The 24,677-nt window shown below is 43.6% G+C and overlaps 1 protein-coding gene across 1 annotated transcript in view; it reads right to left on the bottom strand.

Annotated features, from left to right (window-relative positions):
- Positions 1 to 128: 128 nt before the first annotated feature.
- Positions 129 to 24,677, bottom strand: part of LOC118427922 (echinoderm microtubule-associated protein-like 6) — a 45,906-nt gene continuing 21,357 nt past the window's right edge. Inside the window, exons 3-33 of the mRNA XM_035837888.1 lie at positions 19,286 to 19,402; positions 18,824 to 18,964; positions 17,150 to 17,264; positions 16,556 to 16,779; positions 15,673 to 15,853; positions 15,019 to 15,036; positions 14,764 to 14,859; positions 13,523 to 13,786; positions 12,373 to 12,529; positions 11,744 to 11,960; positions 11,252 to 11,392; positions 10,340 to 10,605; positions 9,758 to 9,970; positions 9,339 to 9,509; positions 9,193 to 9,267; positions 8,052 to 8,262; positions 7,356 to 7,542; positions 6,601 to 6,706; positions 6,197 to 6,290; positions 5,802 to 5,902; positions 5,209 to 5,411; positions 4,388 to 4,627; positions 3,982 to 4,044; positions 3,557 to 3,767; positions 3,091 to 3,189; positions 2,463 to 2,591; positions 1,403 to 1,528; positions 1,063 to 1,199; positions 482 to 680; positions 274 to 324; positions 129 to 133 (exon numbers count right to left, since the gene is read on the bottom strand). Of these exons, the coding sequence (XP_035693781.1) occupies positions 129 to 133; positions 274 to 324; positions 482 to 680; positions 1,063 to 1,199; positions 1,403 to 1,528; positions 2,463 to 2,591; positions 3,091 to 3,189; positions 3,557 to 3,767; positions 3,982 to 4,044; positions 4,388 to 4,627; positions 5,209 to 5,411; positions 5,802 to 5,902; positions 6,197 to 6,290; positions 6,601 to 6,706; positions 7,356 to 7,542; positions 8,052 to 8,262; positions 9,193 to 9,267; positions 9,339 to 9,509; positions 9,758 to 9,970; positions 10,340 to 10,605; positions 11,252 to 11,392; positions 11,744 to 11,960; positions 12,373 to 12,529; positions 13,523 to 13,786; positions 14,764 to 14,859; positions 15,019 to 15,036; positions 15,673 to 15,853; positions 16,556 to 16,779; positions 17,150 to 17,264; positions 18,824 to 18,964; positions 19,286 to 19,402 (4,558 nt within the window). The remainder of the gene's footprint in view (positions 134 to 273; positions 325 to 481; positions 681 to 1,062; positions 1,200 to 1,402; positions 1,529 to 2,462; positions 2,592 to 3,090; positions 3,190 to 3,556; positions 3,768 to 3,981; positions 4,045 to 4,387; positions 4,628 to 5,208; positions 5,412 to 5,801; positions 5,903 to 6,196; positions 6,291 to 6,600; positions 6,707 to 7,355; positions 7,543 to 8,051; positions 8,263 to 9,192; positions 9,268 to 9,338; positions 9,510 to 9,757; positions 9,971 to 10,339; positions 10,606 to 11,251; positions 11,393 to 11,743; positions 11,961 to 12,372; positions 12,530 to 13,522; positions 13,787 to 14,763; positions 14,860 to 15,018; positions 15,037 to 15,672; positions 15,854 to 16,555; positions 16,780 to 17,149; positions 17,265 to 18,823; positions 18,965 to 19,285; positions 19,403 to 24,677) is intronic.

Raw genomic sequence — 24,677 nt, forward strand, 5'->3', positions numbered from 1 at the left:
TTGAAATAATTTATTAATGTCACAAATTTGAAATTACCACAAATTACCACTTAGATATGAATTATGCCACTTTGGCATTCATTATGCAAATTTGGACCTTATTTGCACAGTATGGTATCTAATAATGTTCAATCTGCAATAAATTACATATATTATGCAGTTGTTGAGTGGTGATGTGGGATTCTTCATTTTACATTCAAGTAAACCTTCATCAAGGAAAACCCCATCATTAAATAGCCGTACAAAAAAATCTTTGATTTAAAAAAAACTTACTTTCCACCTCGTCTTCAACGTTATCCTCATCGTCTTCTTCTTCATCCTCGTCTGAAATAAACAAACACAAATTTGTTTAACTTTGTTCTGAAAACTTTTAGATTGTACATCGCATGGAAGCAATCCCGTGGAATCTTGTTCTTCGATAACACGATAGCAATCACGACGAGATTGGCTAAGATTGACCACGTGGTAAATACGTCATCACCTTCCCCATCGTCATCTGTATCGGAGTCGTCGCTCTCGCATGCGCCGTCGTCCCGTGGTGCACTGCGGCGGCGCACCCACACCATGATTGACGTGTCCATCCCGCCTGTAGTCACCAGCCTCGTGTCGTCATGGCACCACCGCACGTTCGTCACGTGACTGCTGTGGCCTAGGTACTTCTTAAACTTGGCGTAGTCGCCCTGTGGAAGAGAATTTTTGTGAGGTTTTTTATTTTTTAGGAAGCTCTAAGGTGCTGGATGTCGAAGCAAAAAGTAACGATGAAAACTTTAACAAAACTACAGAAAAGGTGAGCATACTGGCATTTTCAGACATTTCTAAGGATACAGCTTTTTTTGATTTAAGATAAAGCTTTATAGATGCTTTCTGGTGCAGATATCATAAGGTCAGCATACTGCTGATTTCAAGCAACTTCGGTATCTCATGGCTCTCATTCGTCCTTTTCCTCTGTTAATGGCTACTTCTCTTGCTACTTTGGGGGTTAAGTCTATTTGTACAATAAATGGGCCAAATATAACCAAATAAAGTCAGAATACAGAATAATGACAACTCCGAATAACGTACATCGCAGGGGAACCTGAAGAGCTTGACGAAGCCGAAGTCGTCTGCAGCGGCCAGCAGGCTCCAGTCGTGGGAGGCGGAAACGGCGTTGACGTCCGTGACGTCACATCCGGCAGGCCACACCCCACTGGAAAGAGGACCTGGGATAACAAAAATAATATTTTAATTTTTTTCTACCGTTCATAGATAAAGAAAAAGGAATTCTACGGTTTTTTTGTACGTAAAAGTAATTTTTGCGTCCTGGCGTTTCGATGGTTAGCCTACGGTCTAAGGTAACGTGTACCCTGTACCATTAAGTACCACCTGAATACTCTACTCCTGCTGATCCTTCCATACTACTCACCCAGCACACTGGTCCAGGTGTACCACTGCAGCGTCTTGTCCGGCTCGCGCATGGGCAGGTGTTTACACCGCGGCACTTCAAAGAACAGCCGCTCCCGCGCACCTGAGTTTACCTGCAGCACGCGTCCTGAGATGTGTATGAAGGGACAAGAAATTAAGAAATAGAAACTTTTTATATAAAAGCTTTGCCTTGAGGTACATTCTAGTAGACCTAAAACTTCCATTGTTCGTTCCAAATAGTCTGCCGATACTTTCTTTACTTGCCTGTAACCCTATCTGTCAATATGACGCGTATATATTTACATATCTAAGTACTTTGTTTGCATCCCCTGCTCAGCGTATTAACATTTGCATTAAATTTGTTTTCGGCAATGAACATTTGGCATTCTGGTAACAACATCCTCAATACAAAAGTTACTTATCAGACAAACAACTGCACGGATAAGTTGAAAAGGAATTCAGTTGCATTTGAGTAGTACTGCATTGTATGTTCGTTTCAACACCTGTACCTGTGACGTAACTGGAACCCCCATACATACTCCAGTAGATTGTTTGTTTACCCACCTGTGCCCTCCCAGTCGATGTGAGTGATGTAGCTGGAAGTGCCCTAACAGATCCCAGTACATGTTTGTTTGTTTGTTTACAAACCTGTAACCTCCCAGTCTACGTGATTGATGTAACTAGACCCACCCTTACAGAGCCTAGTACATTTGTTTGCTTGTTTGTTTGTTTGTTTGTTTGTTTGTTTACAAACCTGTGCAGTGATGTAGCTAGACGCACCTTTGCAGATCCCGACACGCTTGTTCTTTTCTTTGTTTATTTGTTTGTTTGTTTATTACTCACATGTGCTCTCCCAGTGTATGTGTGTTGTTTATTGTGGTAGATTGACGCGTCTTTACAGATTATCACACGGTTGTTTATTTGTTTGTTTGTTTATTTGTTTGTTTATTACTCACCTGTGCCCTCCCAGTCTATGTGTGTGATGTAGCTTGACGCGTCGTTACAGATTATCACACTCTTGTTTATTTGTTTGTTTATTTGTTTGTTTGTTTATTACTCACCTGTGCCCTCCCAGTCTACGTGAGTGATGTAGCTAGAAGCGCCCTTACAGATCCCCACCCGTTTGCCCTTCTCCATGTTGTACACGTCCACGTGGTTCTCGTGAGAGGCGACAGCAAGGTACTTCCCGTCTGAGGTGGGGGGAGAAAAGACATCTTAGAAAGAAACCTTTGAAGCTCCTTCAAGATTCAAATCAGACACACCTTACCATATACACTTCTTAATTTTGTTCTCATTTGAAAGCCTATGTTCCAGCCGCTTCAGTTGATTCTTATTTCATCCTGTGTTACTTACCACCTGAGGTGGGTAGAGAAAAGAAAAGAAAATCTTAGAACGAAACTTGAAAGCTCCTTCAGGATTCCATTTAGACGCACAGAACTACCTGTTACTACATTTTGTTCGTGTTAAAGTCTATCTATAGTATTTTCTTTTTAGTTCGTTCTTATTTGAATCTGAGGCACTGTTGAAATAAGCTGTTAGGCGTGGGACATGCAGCAAACTAAAGTCTTTGTCTACGCCCTAAATCGTAGATGAAAAAATAACACTTTCTCCCCGACTTTAAGCGAGAGACGTGTTTGTTTCCTTCATTACGGACGTGCTGTAACATTAGTAGAAGGCGTGACGATTTACCTGGAGAAAACCGGACGTCCGAAATTTTCTCTTTCCGGTGGTGAAACTTGATCTTGATCTCCCAAGGCCAAGACTCCAGGTTAAGAACGAAGAAGCTTCCTAAAGAATATTACAAGACAAATAACTTGACGTGATCTTTTGTTCACAAGCTAAGCATGGAAAACATTAGACAAATAATGGGTTTTAAAGCATTTACCCTTAATACAACCAAGCAATGGCATGAATCATTATAATATCTGGCATATGTAGAGGAGGACGATATAAACGACCCGACACTGGAGTCACGTGTCTGAAGGTTCCCGAAGTGATGGGTCACTCTTTATGAAGGCGGTCATAACAATGACTTGAAATTTAGTGATACATTCTTTTCTGCAGGTTTGAACGCGAATTGTATTTTTTAAAGGATCGCATTGTTTGAAGTTCAAATTTGAAGAAGAATCAGCAAAGAGAGAGCGGGAAGGCCCACCGTTATTCTGTCCGACCGCTAGCAGCTTGCCGTCCGGGGAGAAGTCGGCACACCTCCCGCCCACCTCGAGGCGGCGCGCCGCTAGCATGACGTTCTCGGCCACGTCCCACAGCCGCAGCGTCTTATCATCGCTCACCGTGGCCATGATGTGTTTGGTGGGGTGGGAGGCAAGGCCCCATAGCTCATTCTCCCTGTGCTTGCCCATGTGGCCCTTTGAAGTAGAAAATGAGTTGATGATGTACATTTGATTACACATACATTGGTAATATTAGAAGAAGTTGAACTTGTACATACTAGAATGTAATAGCATATGTAGAGATGATAAGATACCTTTTTGTCAAAATTGTACCTTATTACTAGCGCTACGACCTGTACTTAGCTTGTTTGAGCACAAATGTACAATAAAGGTCATTCATTCATTCAATATTTTCCGAGGGGTGAGCGGCAAGGCCCCATAGCTCATTCTCTCTGTGCTTACCCATGTGGCCCTGAGAAATGGAGAACGTATTTCATGACGTATAAATTTTACCTTGATTTATGATAATTTTTTTTTATTGATTATAATTAGAAGTTGGTTAGAAAAGAAAAAAAAACGGTACTAGTGTGTGTGCGTATACATGTGTGTATGTCTGTTTAGTCTGCATCTGACTGTCTGTCTTTGTGTACTTCTATGTGTACCTGTGCGAGTATGGCGAACTTGCCCGTCGCCCTGTCTAGTTCCAGCACCTCCCTGTTCTTGGTGCCGACCAGCACGGTCCCCTCCCCCGGACACACCGTGTGTGTGTCTGTCTGTCTGTCTCTGTGCGTACGTGCATGTACTCATGTACGTACCTGTGCGAGTATGGCGAACTTGCCCGTTGCCCTGTCCAGTTCCAGCACCTCCCCGTTCTTGGTGCCGACCAGGACGGCCCCCTCCCCCGGGCACACCGTGCGCACGGGTGGCTTGTCCTCCAGCAGTGCCGCCCGCCCGGCCTGCAGAAAGTGCCGGTTGATGGTGAACCGCTTCACGCACTTGCCGAAGTCCTCGGTCCACACGCACACCACGCCGTCCTTACCGGCGGTTAGGATGTCCTGAACGGGGAACGGGGAAAGAATGGTTCAATGTAATAATTGTTATGATATACTCTTCAGCTTTCTGTGTAGCGTCATACTAATTATAGATTATTAAAACGCCAGTAAAAGTCAAGTGATCCTTGCAAGAACTCTGAGCGACCATTGAATTGACCGATAGGTCAACACATGTCATGTCATAGATAAGTAAATTGTTTTACTTTTACATAGTCTTGTTGTCTTTTAAACCATACGTAGCTTTTGCATCAAATTCCGATCATAAAAATAATTGGTCACAAAACTCTAGTTTTGGTCACTCAATGATCGAGGCCTAAAATGGGGAAAAAGAAACAACATAATATATAATAACTTTGTAGTCAATGACATTTTTTGTCTGTTTGCAAGAAGAAGAAAGTTTTCCGTTCCCTTTGGAAAACTTAAATTCATATGAATTTCATCTCTAACCAAAGATCCCACCAGCACGAAAGCGCGCTGTAGTTTTCATTCACGCCATCTAGCGTTTGACTAAAAAAACACAATTCCCCATCGAGCACCGCGACTTCAAACATGGCGCCAGATTCCAAAATGGCAGAAGAACCTACGTGTCCGTCGACCTTGACGGAGAAGCACGGCCCGCTGTGCGCCTGCACCGTCCTGGCCAGGTTGTTGCCGCGCCAGACGTACACCTGGCCGCTCGGAGCACCTGTGTAGACGTCCTCAGGTGTGCTGCCGTGCGCCACGTTCACCATGGTGTTTATCTCACCTGCCGAGCCGAAAATCCCGCGTCTAGAGGTGAAACTGTTTCCTGTGGGGAGGGTGGAAGAAACATTCAGGTAATCAGCATTAAATTATCTTTACTAGGAGATAGTTTTATTGTCATTGCATCGATGCCCCTGTAAAGCCACCTGGGATATTTTGTGGCTGTGTGTGTGTGCGCGCGCGTGTGTGTGTGTGTGTGTGTGTGTGTGTACACGTATGTGCGTGTGTGTGTTCGCGTCCGTGTCTGTGTGTGTCAATGTGCATATATATATATATATATATGTGTGCTTGTGTGTGTGTGTGTGCGTTCGTCGCTGCTGCTAACATTAACATGACAAAGTGCCTGGAAATGGGCTCTTACTGGACATCACTGGCATCACTGACATAAGTTTGAAATTCTTGAAAATACGAAAAGTAATTGTCCCAGTGGACCGACCTGACAAAGTCCAGAACTTGATATGTTTGATGCCTATTGTGACGAACCGCGCGCTGTCGTACGGGTTCCACTGCACCCCGAATATCTTGTCTTTGTGACCTCTGCGGGGCAAAGGGCAGAGGTTAAAGGGAAAAATGGTACTCTGGAATGTTGCTGATGTTATTAAAATTACATGTATAATGAAGTATGGGTTTTAGCATCTTTATGAACAATGACGAGTGACTCAGTACCCTCATAAAGAGTCATATACAATGTATATCATTTTGATATGTTCAATAAGGCTGCTTTATATTCAGGAAAATGAATTTGAAATCTCAGTCATGTGATTGCTAAATTCGCCTGGAATTTCAACTGGCAATTTCACTGCAGTAAACAATAAGAATACAGTTGCTTACTTGGTCGTTGCCAGTGGTGTGGCGGTTTTCCAGTCCCAGATGACGATGGAATGGTCATCGTCTAGTCCTACACTGGCTAGTCTGGTACCGGCCGCTGTGAGGCAGATAATGTGCATCAATTAGATTTGGAGATATCGATTCGTCTAGTTCGATGCACAATGTTCATAAATGTTTACAACGACCAAACCAACAATGAGTTGAAGTACAATATCAAAGAATATCAATTAAGTGTCAACATTTCCTCAATTATTGAACATCGCAAGTCAATTTTTGTATCAAAGTCTCAATTCTAGATACTACTTGTATATGTAATGCCATTGCCTCTAACAACAACATTTAAGTATTTTGATTCATGTTTGAAATAAGGTTAAAGGACAAGTAAAGCGGCTGGTTCCTTGTGCTACCTGTGAAGTCCAGCTCACAGACGCCCCTAGCGTGTTGCCCCTGAAGTACAGCCAGGTTCTCCATGTTTTCAGACTCCCAGACATGGATGGCTGGGTCCTTCCCGACCTGGTTATGGCAAAAGGTGGTGGAGGGAAAAATCACGTAACATGATAATCAATTTGCATTCCAGCACGACATACACGTCTCATGATACTCCCGTTTGTCTATGTTACAGCCTTCCACCTACCTACCTACCTAGTCCCTTGACCTCCAGGTCGTTGGGGGGACAAGGTAGACATGAAGACAGAGAGTTGCCTCCAGGTTCGTCTCTCCCTTGCCAGCCTTCACCAGGATACAATAACCAACCATTCAGGACACCTGCACCTTAGCTAGGAACATGTAATGATCGCCCCGCCTCTTGTCTATGAGATGGAAAGGCGCTAAAGAGTACGATAAATATACTCTCCAGGAAGAGGTTAGGCTCCTGCTGGTTTTTTTTGCGTTTTTAACGGGCTTTCTAATTGAAATCCACCGTTTTATACAAGATACAATGCAAAATAGAAAGCCCGATAAAAACGATGAAAATACGTTAAAAAACAGCCGGAGCCTAACCTCTGCTTGAATACGATAAAATAGCTATAGGTCATGATGGAAACATTGTACATCGCGTCTGTTTTCCTTATAACAACCAGTGAACGATTTGGTGAGTTAAACTTCGTCATTGATGATAATCATATGAATACATGGTATAACTAAAATAAGTCTTCGTGTGTACCTGCCCAGTAGCGAAGATATCGTCAGTAGGATGTTTGGAGAGACAGAGGATGTCGTCCGTGTGCTGCAGGTAAAACCGCTGGCTGTGCGAGTCCCGCTCGTACACTATCCCCACCGCAGCCACGTGGTACACCACCTCGCCCGAACGCGTGTAGTGCAGGTTGTTTCTGCAGTCCTGTGCGCGGTACCTGTGTGAAAAGCAAAGATTACATGAAGTCCTGGCTGTACTAGCAAAGCCTGTAAACCTGTATTATACGTGCCTGTACTTCAACCATATTAACCTCGCCAGTATGCGTGTAGTATAGGTTGTTCCTAAAGTCCAGCGTGAGGTACTTGCCCGAAAATATAGTTCCATGCATCCTTTTCTTGAACGCTTGTATCATGGACAGCTGTCAGCCATCTCGCCGTTACGCGTGTAATGCAGATTACCTATTAAATAGTATTTGCAACGCCGCGTAAATGCTTATCAACTGCATATGAAAAAAAGAAAGCCACTACTGGTGCTACGCTACGTGAGATATAATCTAACTTTACTCTTAAGGTCTGGCAACATAACAATTGCCTTGGCGATCCATTCTTAGCTTCTTGCGTTTGTTTGTTTGTTTTTGTCCTAAAACACTCACAAACAACACATTGACCCGAAAATACAATCAGCCGTGTTGAAGATCAGATGGAAGGATAAATTAACTTGTCTTACCCGTGCACAAACTTGAGCTGCAGGCTCTCGTCCGGCGGCTTGTTCCTCTCCACTCCTGACGTCATGTACTTGAAGCTCTTCTTCCTTTTCTTGACGTCATCCTTGGAGACGTGCCTGTCGTACGTCACTTCCGCTTCCTGTTCCACGTCGCTGTCGAGATCCGCGTCCGACACATCAGAGTCTTCCTCCTCCTCGTCTGAGGAGACGTAGTCTGGGAAGTAGAAATAAAGTTTCAGAGTTCATAACAGTGTGTGGGTTAAAAGTGTCCCATTGGCATTGTAAGTACTACTTTGTTATGTTTAACGTCATACCGAATCACATGGATTTTCTGTTCCCAAAATTAGGAGTTTTGACACAGAATATAAATGCTACTTTTATAGCCTAATTTTTCCGGTAAAAGTTTTCACTTAAAGATAGTGATAGCTCACTCATATCGCAATGATAACTCACTTGGAATGCAATGATAACTCACTTGTAACGAAGTGATAATCCACCTGTAACGCAGTGATATCGATAGCTCACCTGTAACGTTGAAATCCTCCCTGCTACCATACTCCAGTATGTTTGGCAGAGGTTTCAACTGGAAGACCGTGATAACTCACCTGTAACGCACTGATTACTCACCTGTAACGCAGTGATAACTCATCTGTAATGCTGATATCCTCTCCGTTTTCGTACCCCGGAATGTCCGGCAAAAGTTTCCACTGGAAGACCGTAATAACGCATTTGTAACACAGTGGTAGCTCACTTGTAACGCAGTGATAACTCACCTGTAACGCTGATATCCTCCCCGTTTTCGTACCCCGGAATTTCCGGCAAAAGTTTCCACTGGAAGACCGTAATAACGCATTTGTAACGCAGTGGTAGCTCACTTGTAACGCAGTGATAACTCACCTGTAACGCTGATATCCTCCCCGTTTTCGTACCCCGGAATGTCAGGCAAAAGTTTCCACTGGAAGACCGTAATAACGCATTTGTAACGCAGTGGTAGCTCACTTGTAACGCAGTGATAACTCACCTGTAACGCTGATATCCTCCCCGTTTTCGTACCCCGGAATTTCCGGCAAAAGTTTCCACTGGAAGACCGTAATACGCATTTGTAACGCAGTGGTAGCTCACTTGTAACGCAATGATAACTCACCTGTAACGCTGATATCCTCCCCGTTATCGTACTCCGGTATATCCGGCAGTAGTTTCCACTGGAAGACCGTGATAACTCACTTATAACGCAGTGATAACTCACCTGTAACGCAATGATAACTCACCTGTAACGCAGTAATAACGCACCTGTAACGCTGATGTCCTCTCCGTTATCGTACTCCGGTATATCCGGCAGTAGTTTCCACTGGAAGACCGTACTGTCCGCCCCTCCGATGGAAACCACACGGCTCCCGTCGCAGCTGAAGCGCACGTTGGTCACGTGGTCTGCGTGGCCGCCATATTTCCGCAACTTTGCCCCTGCCAAAGAAAAACACACAGAAAACGTCTTTTAGAGAACTATCTCTTTCGAGGTGTAATAAAGCGAAAACAAGAAGAACTGAAAAAGAATATGCTAATTTAACAAATCTTTTTTTATTATTGTAGTCAATTTAAAATGTGAAAACTAGAACTTTTCAGCAACCCACTTAATGTAGTCTTCAAAGTTGGGTAACGACCACTGAGGTAAATACTCTATAACTTCTGATGATGATGAGGTATAAACCTACCTTTCCTGATGCAGGGGAACCTGAAGAGCTTGACCAATCCGTGGTCGTCTCCCGTTACCATGACGCCGTGGTCAAAGTTCACGTCTGCGGTGTTAACGTCCGAGAGGTCGCTGTACTTGGGCCAGATGCCCTGCACCTCGTCCCCGAGCACTCCCGTCCACGTCTCCCAAACTATGGCAGAAAGGTCGTCTCGCTTGGTCGCCATCTTGCCTTCTGGAAAAAAGGCAAAATCTGTCAATTTTTCCGAGCGGTTGGTGAAGCTTCTCTTTTTTGGGGCAAGACATCGTTGCCTGTTGTTGTTGTCTCACTTGCAAACGACGACAAACGGTTGCACAGCTTGCGTTTCATTCTGAGCAAGGAGCTCTCTTGTCACAGGATGCGATTAGAAAAAAATGTTGACCGCTAGCTTATTAGCAACGGGAAGTATAAAAGTGAGCATTGAGCCATTTCTAGATGATCATAAGTGTATGTCAAAGGAAACTATGTCGGAGAATATCTAATCGCTTAGCGCTCTAGCTGATTTCAATAGACAATATCACTTTTGTCTGAGTTGCAAGTTTATTCGTAAAATGTACTCCATACCAGGCATCTTGTATATCGCCCTCTCCCCCTGCTCGTCATTGGTCTGGAGAAACCTGCTGTCTGTGGACCAGTCGATGTGTATGACGGGATAGCTACCGGCCGGAAACTGCCGAACGCTGTCGTAGTTCTGCGTCGGGTCGAAGACGGAAACCCTCCCGTCGTGCGAGGCGGCGGCCAGGTACCGGCCGTCAGGTGAGTACTTCACGTCACAGATGGCCTGGCCTAAGGTGTCTGACGTCACGTGCACCGTCTTCTGAGACATGTCTCTGAAAGAGGACATTTTTTTTGCATTATTAGATGTATTAATGAGGTTTTTGCACCCACGTGATTGTGGCGTACAGCTAAGAACTATCCGCCATGCTGGTTGATCAACCTGAACAGTCATCTGCATTGTTCATGTTAAGAGACAGCATTTTCATGAATCAAATTTCTGTACTGGCGAGACTATTTCCAGATGATATCTGTGACATACGAACTTGGATTGTTCCCGGAATCTTTCGATAATTGAATAGTGCTGAAGTGCAAACAGTTGGTCCGATTTGGAAATGCAGATGTACAGGTTATGATTTCAACTAGAAGCTGCATTCTGTAATGACTAGATCTTAAAGTATCTTAAGATGCCTCACTGGTGCTGAAGCGCCATCATTTGAGGTGTTTTTGTACTGCAGTCCCAACAGTTCATAATTCTAACAAAAATGTGCACTTTCTGTACCAGCTGGATTCTACAACACCGTAAGTTTCTCACCTCTTGTAACGTAGAGGATTTCTATTTTGCCATCTTTCATGCCCAACGCGATGTACGACCCATGAGTTGGTCTGTTTTTTTTTTTTTAGGAACTGCAGATTTTCATTAGAAGCTATCTTTCCTGTATACGTAATGACTAGATCTTTAAGCGTCTTAAGACGCCTCACCTCTTGTAGAGAATCTCTATTTTGCCGTCCTTCATGCCCAACGCGATGTGTGACCCGTCAGGACTGAAGGCCGCCGCCATGACAGTCCCGTCATGCACCTCGCGCCGCAGCACGGGGGACCGGTCCTTCATGCTCCAGATTCTGTGGGATTAAAATTGACAAGAATTTCTAGCGTTTAGGTAAGGTCCCTGTATAACATTTTAATACTGTGGTCTTGCATCGGCAAATTCCTCTTCTGTTCTATCATCGAGTTTTATGGACACCGCCATCTTGGAAAGTTGGCAACACCATTTTGTTTGTTATCTTCTTCTAGTGAAGTTGTTATGGGTAAATGGTATGTAGTTCGTAAGTGGGGACTCCATCCAGGTGCATTTTGTTTTTCAAATCGCCTTTATATTGATTGATTTTGATAAACAGTAACTTGTTTCTAATCTGGTGCTTTCTTCTACAATCTGCAAAAAACACGTATAAACCTGTAGATAAAGGTAATACCTGACGGTGTGGTCCTCCCCTGACGTGAGGAAGCTGGGTTCAGACGGGTGTACGGCCAGCGCGCGGAGCTCCCCCGCACCGTGGCCCTGCACGAGCTCGTGCACGGTGCGAGGCGACTCCGGCTCCGAGATGTCCACCTCCAGCAGCTCGTTAGTCGTGGTGCCGACCAGGATCGTCTTAGCGGACGGCGAGAAGGCCAGACTGCACACAGACAGGTCTGGGGCAGGCACGGGACAAATACAGCAAAATAGTCAAAATCTTTACTCGTTTATACCGGTAAATTGTACACCTACAGTAGCCGTTCAAACTAATATTATTTGTTCAATTGCCATGAGATCTCAATTAAACTGAGAGCATTTGATAGATAGTAGCTCATGTGTCGTACGGAAATGCAGCAGTCCATGTATGAAAAGGCTGTCTTATTTTCGGTGGTTAGTTTTGACACAGCCTACTCTAAAATTCAATTTGTAAGATAATTCCGTTTCTTTCAAAATTATGTTAGATCTAGATCAGTAGCAAAGAAACTCGCTGCCTTACATTTCACTGGTCTTAAGTCACAAAGGCTATTCTCTACAAAAAGCAACAACCGCAAAACGAATTGACTAGTGTCTCGTGAGGAAATGGCTTACCCCTGTCGCCCTCCCCAAGTTTGAGGGTGTTGGTCTGACTGAAGTGCTCATCATAGAGGTTCACGGTCCCGTCAGACGACACCGTGGAGAAGCCGCGCACCCTAGCGGCCCCGTGAGGATCTTCAGTCAACAGGGCCTCCACAAACACCACCTTGCTCTGAAAATTACCATAAAAATTATAACCTCTTTTATGTGATTGGTATCAATACCTTTTTGAGATCCTTAGTAAAAAATTAACTCAAATGACTAAGCTACTTTGAGCCAGTCTCTATTCATAGACGTTGGGCGTTATAAGCTACTCTCCAAGCAGAGGTTGGTGAGAAAAATCATGACCTTTTCCTTCTTATAGTCACGATTTTTCCCACCAACGTCTGCTTTGAGAGTGGTTATAAGCGTCCTGGCACGTTTGACCAATTGCTGACGACGCGTATCTGCAAGGTCATATGTTAATAAGATCACGTGTCTATAACTCTCGCGAGTTTACGTCCTGAAGTGATTGGTCATATGTATTGATCCTGAAAAACGCGGCAGTGGTCGTTGAAAATTTGATCCGTGTGTATTTTGTGTTGGAAGATAGTTAAGCATTGAACTATAAAATAGTTAAATCTTGAGATACGTCAACACTATACTGGAAAACATGGATGGGAAAAACTAGAAAAAAAAGCTTGTCTTGAGGTTTTTCCTTACATACCATTGCAATGAAACTATGTTTTTCATGTGCATAATGATGGAGGCTACAAACTCACTGTTGCGCAAACTGATATCTACTAACAATCTGTAGTTATTAAGAATTATTATTTTTTTTAATTAGATCAAAACAGACATTTTTTTATTACTACAGATCATTAGTATATATCAATTTGCGCAACCGTGCGTTTGTAGCTTTCATCATTATGCAACGAAAAACGAAGTTCCATTACAGTGGTATGTATCATAGTGCTGTATTTTGTCATAGAAAAAAATAATATTAGGGGTAATAAAAATTATGACGTCATCAATTTGGCCCCCAAAAAATCAGATTTAGAATTCTTGTATGACCATATTTCAATATTCGTTACGGCTCCATTCTTTCTTAATTCATTCATAAGAAAACAGTGGAAGGTCAAAATGCCAATTTAGCCAACCGAAATACCTGAAGGTTTTTCCTCACCTCGTGCGCGTTCTGCACGATCTCCTGTGGGCTGAGTTTCCCGCCCCTCCATACGTACACGTCACCCTTCCCCGTCCCGCTGTACACCACGTCATCACGCCCGAACGCCACGGATAATAGCGCCGTCTTGCGGCTGTTGTCGGTAAAGTCACCCTCCTCTGACGTCATGCCTCCCTCTGGCGACAAGGTCCAGAACTGCAGGTGGTCCACACCGCACGTGACGAGGTTCTCAGGCTTCCAAGGGTTAAATTTCACATCAAACACCTGAAAGTTACAATACAAGAGTGTTTTATGATAGTGATATTTTGATAGTCAGATTCAAGATTTTCCATTCTATCAGTGAGAAGTCTACAGCCACCAAATTGTGAATCAAAGAATTGCTCTTCAACTTTATTTAGCTAACTCAATTACTTCTAACATTTATATTTCATTGAAGCCAAAAACGATAAGATCTGACTCGTTTGTTAAATCAGTATTAGCATAGTTTTGTTGTGCCGTGGACCTTATCAACATATTCTTTAAGATGATATTGTCTGGTAATTTATCAGTTTTAAATATATGAAAAATATTCGTGTACATTGTTTTCACTGCAGTATTTATCAGCAACAAACCAACACAGCACCTTCACTTTCACTTTATCTAAATCTTTAAAGATTACAAGACGTTCACGATGGAACTTTATGATATGTCATTCACAACATTGTTGGAGGATCGTGTTGTATGTATCTCTTTAATCAAGTCTAACATAACGTGTTGAAGAACTATCATCATTGTATCATGTATGTATTACGAGTAGGGCTGGGTATCGGTACAGCGTACCGGTACAAAACCGGTTTTTCTTATTGGACCGGTCCAGAAAAACCGGACCTGAAAAGATTAGGTGGACCGGATGTTGGACCGATTAGAAAATTAACAGATTATTTCACCAGGCATTCACACGTTTTGGCGCTTGCAGGTGGAAGAAAATAACAAGAGTGAAGTAGAGTAGAGTTTATAGTAATTTCTACTAAGTTTTACAGCCAATCGTACAAGTGCAGTTAGCGTTGAAGGATTTTAAAAGGCCAGTGTAAGTCTAATACTCCACCAAACAGATCTCTTTGTGGTGAAACGGACCATTGGTATGAGTCATACTGCATTAGGTCCAGGTTCAGGTCCGGACCTGGACCTGATCCTTTGGACCTGAACCGGACCTGGACCTGAATTTTCTGTACCGGTACCCAGCCCTAATTACGAGTACTCACCCTGTCCAGTGCCACGTCCTTCCCCAGCACCTGCCCCTTCCCCCAGTACCAGACCACAACCTCCGGCCGCTGCCCGACACCCACCGATACAAGCCGCTAGACGGGGAGGAGAGGAGGGGCGTTAAGTATGTTACATGTAAGTACAGTATGTTAAATACTGCCCCACACCCACAGATACAAGCCGCTGTACAGGGAGGAAAGGAGAGGGCGTTAAGTATGTTACATGTCAGTACAGTATGTGTAATACTGCCCCACACCCACAGATACAAGCCGCTGGACGGGGAGGAAAGGAGAGGGCGTCAGGACTTAGATACAATACCAGGATGTACAGGTAAGTTCCATGCATTTTCAGATACATTACGAAAAATGGGATTTAGCAATAGTGGTAAATACCAGGTAAGTCTGGTACAATTTTACACAAAGCAAACATTGCCAAGCATATCTGATATTTTCCCTTTTGGTAAATACAACTTTTTGTGCAGTCATGGTAGAGATTGGAATCCCAAAGTATATAGGATTCTCCTAGGAGAGATTGTTATTTTAATCCGCCTGGAACAATTCGAGATTAAAATTCCAATCTATCCCAGGAAAAATGAAGAATTTTACTTGGATTATCTGTGACATGTACATATAGCGCGTTCATACCGACCAGAGCGTAATACATGTATCATTTACCGATAACAACTTGCCACTGCAAGTGTAATTCTCAAACATATCGCTAGTGGGTGTTAATGCAAGTGCGAGCCTATACCTTTCCCGTGGAGTCGAAAGCGAGTATCCTGGCGCCCAACGCGTGCACGCCCTTCAGTATGGAGACGGACTGAGTCGTGAAAATTTGAGACTTTATCGCCCCAAGTGCAATTCCCAAACATATCGCTAGAGGGCGTAAATACAAGTGCCAGCCTATACCTTTCCCGTGGAGTCGAAAGCGAGTATCCTGGCGCCCAGCGCGTGCACGCCCTTCAGTATGGAGACGGACTGAGTCGTGTTGGAGTCCCACACGCAGACGTACGGCACCGTCCCGACCTTCCCCGACCCGTCCCCGACTTGCCCCGTGGCGACAAGAGTTCGCTCAGGGTGAAGAGCAAGACTAGTAGTTGAAAAACAAAACATTTTGTGTTATTATATGCAAGAAATAGATGGATGGATGGATGGATGGATGGATGGATGGATGGATGGATGGATGGATGGATGGATGGATGGATGGATGGATGGATGGAAGGATGCATGGATGGATGGATGGATGGATGGATGGATGGATGGATGGATGGATGGATGGATGGATGGATGGATGGATGGATGGATGGATGGATAGATAGATAGATAGATAGATAGAGATAGATAAAATAGAAAGAGTGGGAGAAAGATATATAGACAGAAATTGTTTACTGTGATAAACGGCACAACAGCTGAATTGGTAGAAAACGGAATTTTTCTAGTTTAAGAAATATGGTTAAAACATTTGCTCTAAATAATCCTTGATTCACGTATTAACTAGCTAGCCAAGGCAAGCTAAGAAAAAAGGGAGGAAATAAATCATCACAAATGTTCATCCTACAAAAGGCTAACACACTATAGTAAAAACATAGCCCAACATTTTTAATCGATGCCTGCTCCCTATGCCCAATCTCATCTAGGATTTCTGTACTAAAAATGCAGCCGCAAGCTTTGCCACCTAGCCAGCCGAAATATCGTGGACTTTGTTTTTGTCTTTGGGGCAATATATAACGTTACGGATATAACAGAAAACAAATATGACACTCTTCTGTATTAATTAATGACATTGATTAACCTGATAATATCGTCGGTGTGTCCCATGAAGAACCTCTGCGTGTGCTTGTCGGGGTTGTAGACTATCCCCACGGCTGCCGTGAAGTACACCACCTCCCCCGCGGCGGTGTAGTGCACGTTGTTGCGGCACCTGTGCCCGCGGTACCCGTACACCCACTCTAGCCGCAGCCGCGCCGCAGGAACGGAACGGTCGGTGGCTTCGCTCAGGGCCTCCGGCTTCCGCGCCTGAAATGTTCAGATTCACTTTTATTCAAAGACAATTTTTCACTGACGAAAAGTGGTATTTTCCAATGGCGGTAAATGACAGGCATGCCTGGCTATGTTTACTTTGTGTCAAAATGTGCCAGACTCATCTGGCATTTACTCCTTTTACTAAATCCCGTTTCTCGTGCAGTGCAACAGACCGGAAACAAGACCAACTGACCAGAACAATACACCAGAATTTTGGGGTTCAATAGCGCTGAAGTTCGGGGGGGGGGGTCGTATCGTGTAATAAAAAAAGCAAGTTATCAATAAAAAAGAGAAAACATCTACGATCACAGAGACACGTCACGCAATATTCGGCATAAGGTCGGGTTACCGTTGCCATGGTTACCTTGTTTCCTGTCGGGTGGGACATGCTGGAGGCAATGAAGGCCTTCCGGGAAGCGGACCGCCATTTTGTGTTGACCGGTTCTGTAACTTCCTTTCTCAGAGGGGGCAAGACGCCACTAAAAAGGGATAAACGAGATCACAAGAATGTCGATATTCGTAAAAGCACACTTTACATCTTCTCTCTGGATGGATCTATAATCAAATGCCGGGGATATCTTGCGTTCCTTTCATTTTCTTTGGGGACTAGCTTTGAACTTGGCGCTGTATGTACAGTCTACCTTTAATAGCTCCATTTAAAAAAAGTGACCTTGTTACGTCGATAAAAGTTAGACATGCAGGTCAAAAGAAGCGCCAAATAGAAATTACTAAAGCAACGGTTAGATTCCAAAATCATATCCCGTTGCTTGAGTAAATATTATTTGGCACGACATTCCCTTGGGTGTTCCTTGTCTGAGACAAGATTTGATCTTGGCACTGTATATAAAGTGTCTACATTAATTCCCTTTAAAAACTGACAATCCCTTGTTACGTCGATGAATGTTAGACATACAATTTAAAGCAGCCTGCAAGGTTCCAAAAGAAAAAAACAACAACAAGTAAATTAATAACTTGGTTTTTCTCTATTTCCTTACGACCACCAGTAGACAAGGCCAGAAACGCACGAAATTGTAAATTTAGAAATAGGATTGGGACAAGCCAGACAAAATGAGCAGCCAAATGACAAATGTTATGCTTAGCCTAGTAAAGTAGGGTAAGATCTGTATCACCACTGATCCAAGGAGGCGAGGATTGTGTCTTCTTGGAATTCACGCAATCAAAAAGGACGCAATTCCATTCGCAATCATCCTACTGCCCTAATTTCCTTACTCGCTTACCCTTCGCGGGTGAAGATCTGAGTACACCAAGAGAACCTAATGTTCTGATAACCAAAGATACCAGTTCCGATCAAACTTGTTCTAGGAAGAGTCCCTCCGTTTGAACACGGCAATTGAAAAGAAGGTTGGCATTACTGGTCGTCCCAAATCCCCTTACGTCATTATCCCCAGAATCTGAAAGAATGATTGGTTTTTCCAAACGTGGCCACTCCATCAAACGGCCTACATTGGTTTCTATGACAACCGTGTACGACAGGGATTTCTCCACTCTATTCCTTAATCGCGCGTTCGTTTTACACGGCCGACTCACCCCATTTAGAGTAAAGTATCCGAGAGCGATGTCATTTGGATAGCAAATCTCATGGACCGCCGGGGGAAATATAGAAATGGTTTCGAGCAAACCCTTACATCAGTCAGACAAGCAACCTCGCGCTCATGGCCCAACCTGAGTACGTGTGCTCACATAAACATGGCTTTACTTAGGCCATAGTCAATTGCTTTATCTTATGTAGACTATACTTTATACAATCTTTCGACATTCGAGAGCAACATATGTCATCCCAAGTCGTTCCAATGGTAGAACAAAAATGATTTCCTTATATGGTAATGTCTTGTCGTTCAAAATTGACTTGTATGGACTTGGCTCATTATCACAAAATCTTGGACTTGGAGCGTTATTGAACTTAAAATATGTCTTATATGGACTTGGTTTATGATTCAATATTCCCATACATGGACTTGATCCATGATCATCATTTCCAATTTAGCCTCATTTTTCACGACACAAGGTGACCTCTTACTTCCGTTTCCGGGGCGTGATGGCGTCCTCTGTAACCCGATACTCCACCTTCTTGAACCTTTCCGGTCCGGCGGCGACGTAATATCCGCCATGCTTCAGGCGAGCCAGGTCCCCAATCCGTCTGCCGTTCAGTACGTAAAGGCTGCAGGGAGAACATAGACATGGACATGATATGGTGACCAGCCCTCCACTTCTGTCCTGCTACTTGCTACATAGACGTAATACCCGCCATGCTTCAGGCGGGTCCCCAATCCGTCTGCCGTTTAGTACGTAAAGGCTGCAGGGAGAACATAGACATGAACATCATATGGCGACCAGTCCCGGCACTTCTGTCCTCACACTTGCTACATAGAATAGTTCAGGGGTCACGTACCTTTTGACGTCAAATTTCATCATGGCGCGCAGGAGGGCGAACACCTTCTATGGGTTAATGGGCACAGTTCATAGTTCAGGGGTTACGTACCTTTTGACGTCAAACTTCATCTTGGCGCGCAGGAGGGCGAACACCTGCTGAGGAGGCTGACCCCTCCGGAACACCACCAGTGTGGCAGGGGTCAGGCTGTCTCCATTACGGAACACACTGCGGAAACAAGGGCAAAGGTCACTGGTACAAGCCTGATTCAAGGGTCCATTTTCAGCGTTTAAGTCTACCTCATACTTACTTGAAGATGCCCTTTTCTTTAAAAAATGTAATAGAGCTTTCATATTAATGCGACAGTTCAGGGTGCAAACTTTCAGATTTGGTCCATTACTTTGCCTGTGCAGAACCCTTAATAACAAGTCGTCCTCCGTTACGAAATACACTGCGGGAAATATACGGCAATCAGAGATGGCAGATCCCCCTCCCTCGTTAGTTTTGCCAAACAATATGCCAAATATGATTATTGCAATCATCAAAGCCATTACTAAGTCGGAGCAAAAGTAAACTTTTAGCAATGCAAACTACCAAATTTATGTCAGAAGAAGTTTAAATCATGCTCTTTGAAGCTTAAGAAGTCTTGTATCATTTGCTCGCAGCTCGTTAATAGGGCCTTGTTAGGAGTCGTTACTTCTGGAAGAAGTAAGAAAGTCATCAATATTGTGCACTAGGGGCGGCATTACGTTGGTAATTATATAGCAGTGCCTTTTCCTATTAAGGAACTCGTTTCGTTTCTATTAACTTTATGTACATTCTTAAACGACCTGGTTGAAGATTATTTTCATTCTCTCCTTGTCTTCCTCTCTCTCTCCCTCTCCCACTGTCTCTATCCTTCTCTCTCTCTCTCTGCCCCCTCCCCCCCCCTCTCGCTCTTTCTCTCGCTAAGTAGAAACTTTTGGACTGTCAATTCAGCTAATATCTTAAGATTTACCTCCTATCGGAATTTCGCTGATCTTACCAGATTGCAATCCCGAGATCATGAGACCAAAGTACTGCTATGGCATAAACTACAATCGCATAGATATTTCGGGACTCAAACTTCAGAATTTAAAGCAGCTAGAATTCAACCCAAGCCCCCATGGCCATGTTTTTATATCAAAATCAATGATTAGTATTACTGTAACACTATCCATTGCGCAAAATGTACTCTTTCAGGAGCGCTAAGAGATGTTCACAAAGGTCGACCATGACACAAACGTGTACGTGTACTATACTGAACTAATTACGCACGGACTATATCAGACATGGAAAGAGTTAAAAGCCTGACAAGGTGGCGCCGCTCTGAGCGTCTGACAGTCTGGGGCGAGGAAAACACGCTCTGTATCAGTGAACATGTCGGTCAAGGTGACTTCACCGTGCTCTCGTGGGCAGGAAATAAAGCTCATGTTTAAACTGCGTAGATAGATTCTCATCTTGCTTGACCAACTAGAAAATCTCGTTATTTAGTTCCCCTAGAAGAGACATGTTGAAGTCTATCAGTGTTCATACCGACTGGCTTCTGAGTTGACTGAACGAAGCTCTTATGTACAGGAAATGAAGCTGCGACTTCATACAAGTTAAGTTCATACAAGATAAATGTTCATGTCGCTCGACCAAGCTGAAAATCTCGGTATTGCGTCTCCGCTGAAGAGAAATGATGTATTCCGTACCAACCATATCATTCGAGATGGCTGCACAAGCCTCTCGTGCGCAAGAAAGCTCAACCCAATTCCGTACAAGCTTTGATAAATGTTACTGACGCACACCTTACGTTTAAAAGAATATCAGAATCCAATCTTAGACGGGGAGCCAGAATGAAATATGTTCTCGATCAATAGTCGCGTCGTGTGCGTGAAGAGCGCAATTCACCTCCATGCAAGTTATACGCTTAGATTGATGTTCATCTTATAACGCTTGACAGGGCCAACAATTCCCGCTGTCACTCTCAGGCGAGGAGAAATAAGCTGCCTGTCATTGATCTGGTAGGTTAACTGCGAGGTACTCGTGCAATTGAAAGCTCCCAGCAAGTTTGAAACGTTTTGCTGGGAATGCTTGCATTCATTCTCAGGCAAAGAAATGAGTTATCTATCATTAATCGTTTCTCCAGGTCAACTGTGAGGTGTTCGTGCGTTTGAAAGCTCCAAAAGAGTTTGAAACGTTTTGATAGATGTTCACCTCATGATCCTCGACAAGGTTGACAATTTCGTCTTTCACTCTCGGACGGAGAGAAATACGTTACCCGGTACTGCTCGCGTAGGTTAAGTACAAGGTGCCAGTACGTGTCAAAGCTTGAGTGAATTCTGCAAGTTTGAAACACTGTAACGAATATTCCGGTACGTAGCCTGAGCCAAAGCTGGAAATTTTGGCATTCATTCTCATGTAAAGATTACTTTATCTACCATCAATCCTGTCTGCAGGTCAACCGCAAGGTGCTTGAGCTCGTGTGTAATACAGTATGAAAGTTTGATACGACTTCATACCATGTACCTCGACAAAGGTGGCAACCAATGTTTTGTGAATAAAAAATATGTTCTCTACTCTTGATCGGCCATGGTGCTTGAAAACATTAAGCCAAATGTGCTTCTGATATGAACAAAGTTAGAAATCTCAGCACACAGTTTCCACGCGTACATCGCTGTTTGTGATTGATGTCACGCATACGCTGGAGGCAACCCATAATATCGCAATGTGAAGAAAACAAACGTATCTCAGGCGCACACAAAACCCACTCGTGAATTCCCTATCACCCTAATGCCATTGTGGAACAGCAAGATAAATGTACCCCTGATATGCCTTTTGAAACATCAGCCTGAGATGTTGAAATCATGGCGCTATTACACGCAGATGATAAATATCGGAGAGCAAAGGGCTTTTGCGGCTTGTCTTTTCCCGGCATACAACCTCCGGGCAAAACTATACATCATGTACTATGTACTCTGTGCCGCTGACACAGGCACTGTATTCACCAAGGTCGTCCAAGGGCACAGACGAGCGCTTTGACATTCCTTAGGCGCCATTTTCACTAGACTCAGATAGCTGAGCGATATATGCAGCAATCAGCATTGGATCTGTGTAACCATACGTTCATAAATAGAATATGATACAAGATGTAAAGATGTGATTTAAAAGACAACAAAACACTTTCATTTTAATCATTCATGGTATGAAATTTGTCAATTTTGATAAGGCAAAAACTCCACATTTGTGTGGTGTGATTGTGAATGTTCCATCAGTAGAATGTTAGTTATTTTTACTCCGCGTACCGTAGGTACGCTCGGGAGTAAAAATATTGTTTTCATCCTGTTTCTTTCTTTCTTTCTTTCTTTCTCCTGTCGCGATCGTTAAAGTGATTCCTCTCCGTCGTACCTGCACCGAATGACCTGAAATTTGGCACAAAGGTAGAGTGGGCCAATACCCAGATGGTTTTTTCTCCTTTTTTTGATAGATACCTTTAAAATGATTTTATGGATGTTTTTAGGTCCATTTCTGACCATGACTATATATTCTTGCCTCCCGTGCCCAGGTACTCAGTCCAAATGACCTGAAATTTGGTATGGTACTGCGGGAGATAGTTATTAAAAGAACCAAGCTATCATTTTTGGCCCAAAATCGCTTCATAATGATTTATAAGCCGGTTTGGCGGGGTATCTACGTGTATTTTCATGCGTTTCACGCGTTTCGCGCGTGTCACCATATATGGTCACGTCCCGCGAGTGACGTAATGTGGTGCAGCTGTGAGTTGTGCCTAAATGTAATTACCGCGTCACCAATACGCGCGGCACTTAGCGGAAGCGATGACCTGATTGGGTACAGCAAATGAGGAAGTGTCTTTCAAATTAGCAGCTTAACCATACCAGGAGAGCATGTCGTCGGGGAAGAAATTTGTTAAAAGTAAGTAAAAAATCGTACTGTTTAACTTAAAATTGGCTACAATGCACAAACACAGTAACAAATTTGGGTAGCTTGTCGTCGTTATTGTGTAGTTTTTGTACGTTTAATTAACGCAAGTTTAGAGTGTCGGGTTTAGCGATACAGCAGGGCGTGCAGAATGGCGCGGTGAGTGGTACACGAAACTACACAAAGGCCAGGAAATACTAATCATTGTATTGTATTCTATTTTCAACTAGTCTCCAAGCAGACCCTACGGTACCTTAGAAATAGTATCATAGCTGGCAAGGGACTTAGTGTAGCCCTTTGGCCGGCTATCTCCATTTGGCCGGCTATGCTCCTTTGCCAGCTTTTATATTATCTCTAAGGCACCGATGGGTCTGCTTATTGGAGACTATTTTCTACTGGATGAAGAGGATACACCACCAGTTGTGCAGACACATGGGATTGTGCCTTGATAGAAGGTGTCAATTTGACAGTGCTAAATTTATTATTGGCCAGGTGCTGAAACTCTGGCCTGTCAGAGGGTACAATAGTTAACCGGCCACAAGTGGCACCAAAAGCCACCAAGAAGAGGATAGCAAAGTCAAGTGCAAGAAGTGTTCCCACATACATTATGAAATTATGACAGAAACACCATCATTCCTGCATCGAATGACCTGAAGTTTGGCACTAAGGTAGAGTGGGCCAATACCCAGACCCGATTTTTTCTGTGTTTTTTTATAGATCTGTATCTGTATCTGTATCTATATAGCCGGTATAACCGCCGTTCGGCGTAACACACCAGCTTCGCAGGCACGCGGCACGGCAGCAGCTGGTTATATTACACCGAACGACTCATTACACCTACCTTTTGCACATCTATCTGCAAGCGTTCTTTAAAACTACCCAGAGAAGATGCCCCTACTGTACTTGGTGATAACAAATTCCACTCTACGATAGTTCTGGGAAAGTACGAATTTTTGAACACATCAATCCTAGGTTGGTAACTCTGGTATTTGAATGCATGACTGTTTCTTGTTCTTTTTTGAGCTGGTATTAGATACTTATCAGTTGGTACGTCCACCAGTTTATTGGTCATTTTGTACATCATGGAAAGTCTGGACATTTTCCTTCTATCTTCAAGTGACATCCACTGCAAATCTGTTTTCATTTTGGTAACACTAGAATCCCTGTTATAGTTGTTTGTGCAGAATCGGGCAGCTTGGTTCTGTACCCTTTCAAGTTTATCTTTGTCTTTCTTTGTATACGGGTCCCATACTGTATACGTAGCAGCATACTCAAGGTTAGGTCTTACTAGTGACGTGTATGCAAGTGATTTTACCCTGGTTGGGCATGCCCACAAGTTGCGTTTGATTACTCCCAATGTCTGTTTAGCCTTGGTTGTTATTTTGTTAACATGGACACCCCACTTCAGCCCAGTTGTTAATGTAACACCCAGGTATGGGTGAGTTTTTGTGGTTTCTAATGTCTGACCACAAAACTGGTAAGGGGACACTTTTGGTGTTCGTTTGTTCGTTATGTGCATGATATAGCACTTATCAGGATTGAACTGCATAAGCCATTTCCT

The sequence above is a fragment of the Branchiostoma floridae genome, chromosome 12 (assembly GCF_000003815.2).
Source record: "Branchiostoma floridae strain S238N-H82 chromosome 12, Bfl_VNyyK, whole genome shotgun sequence".
Classification (NCBI taxonomy): domain Eukaryota; kingdom Metazoa; phylum Chordata; class Leptocardii; order Amphioxiformes; family Branchiostomatidae; genus Branchiostoma; species Branchiostoma floridae.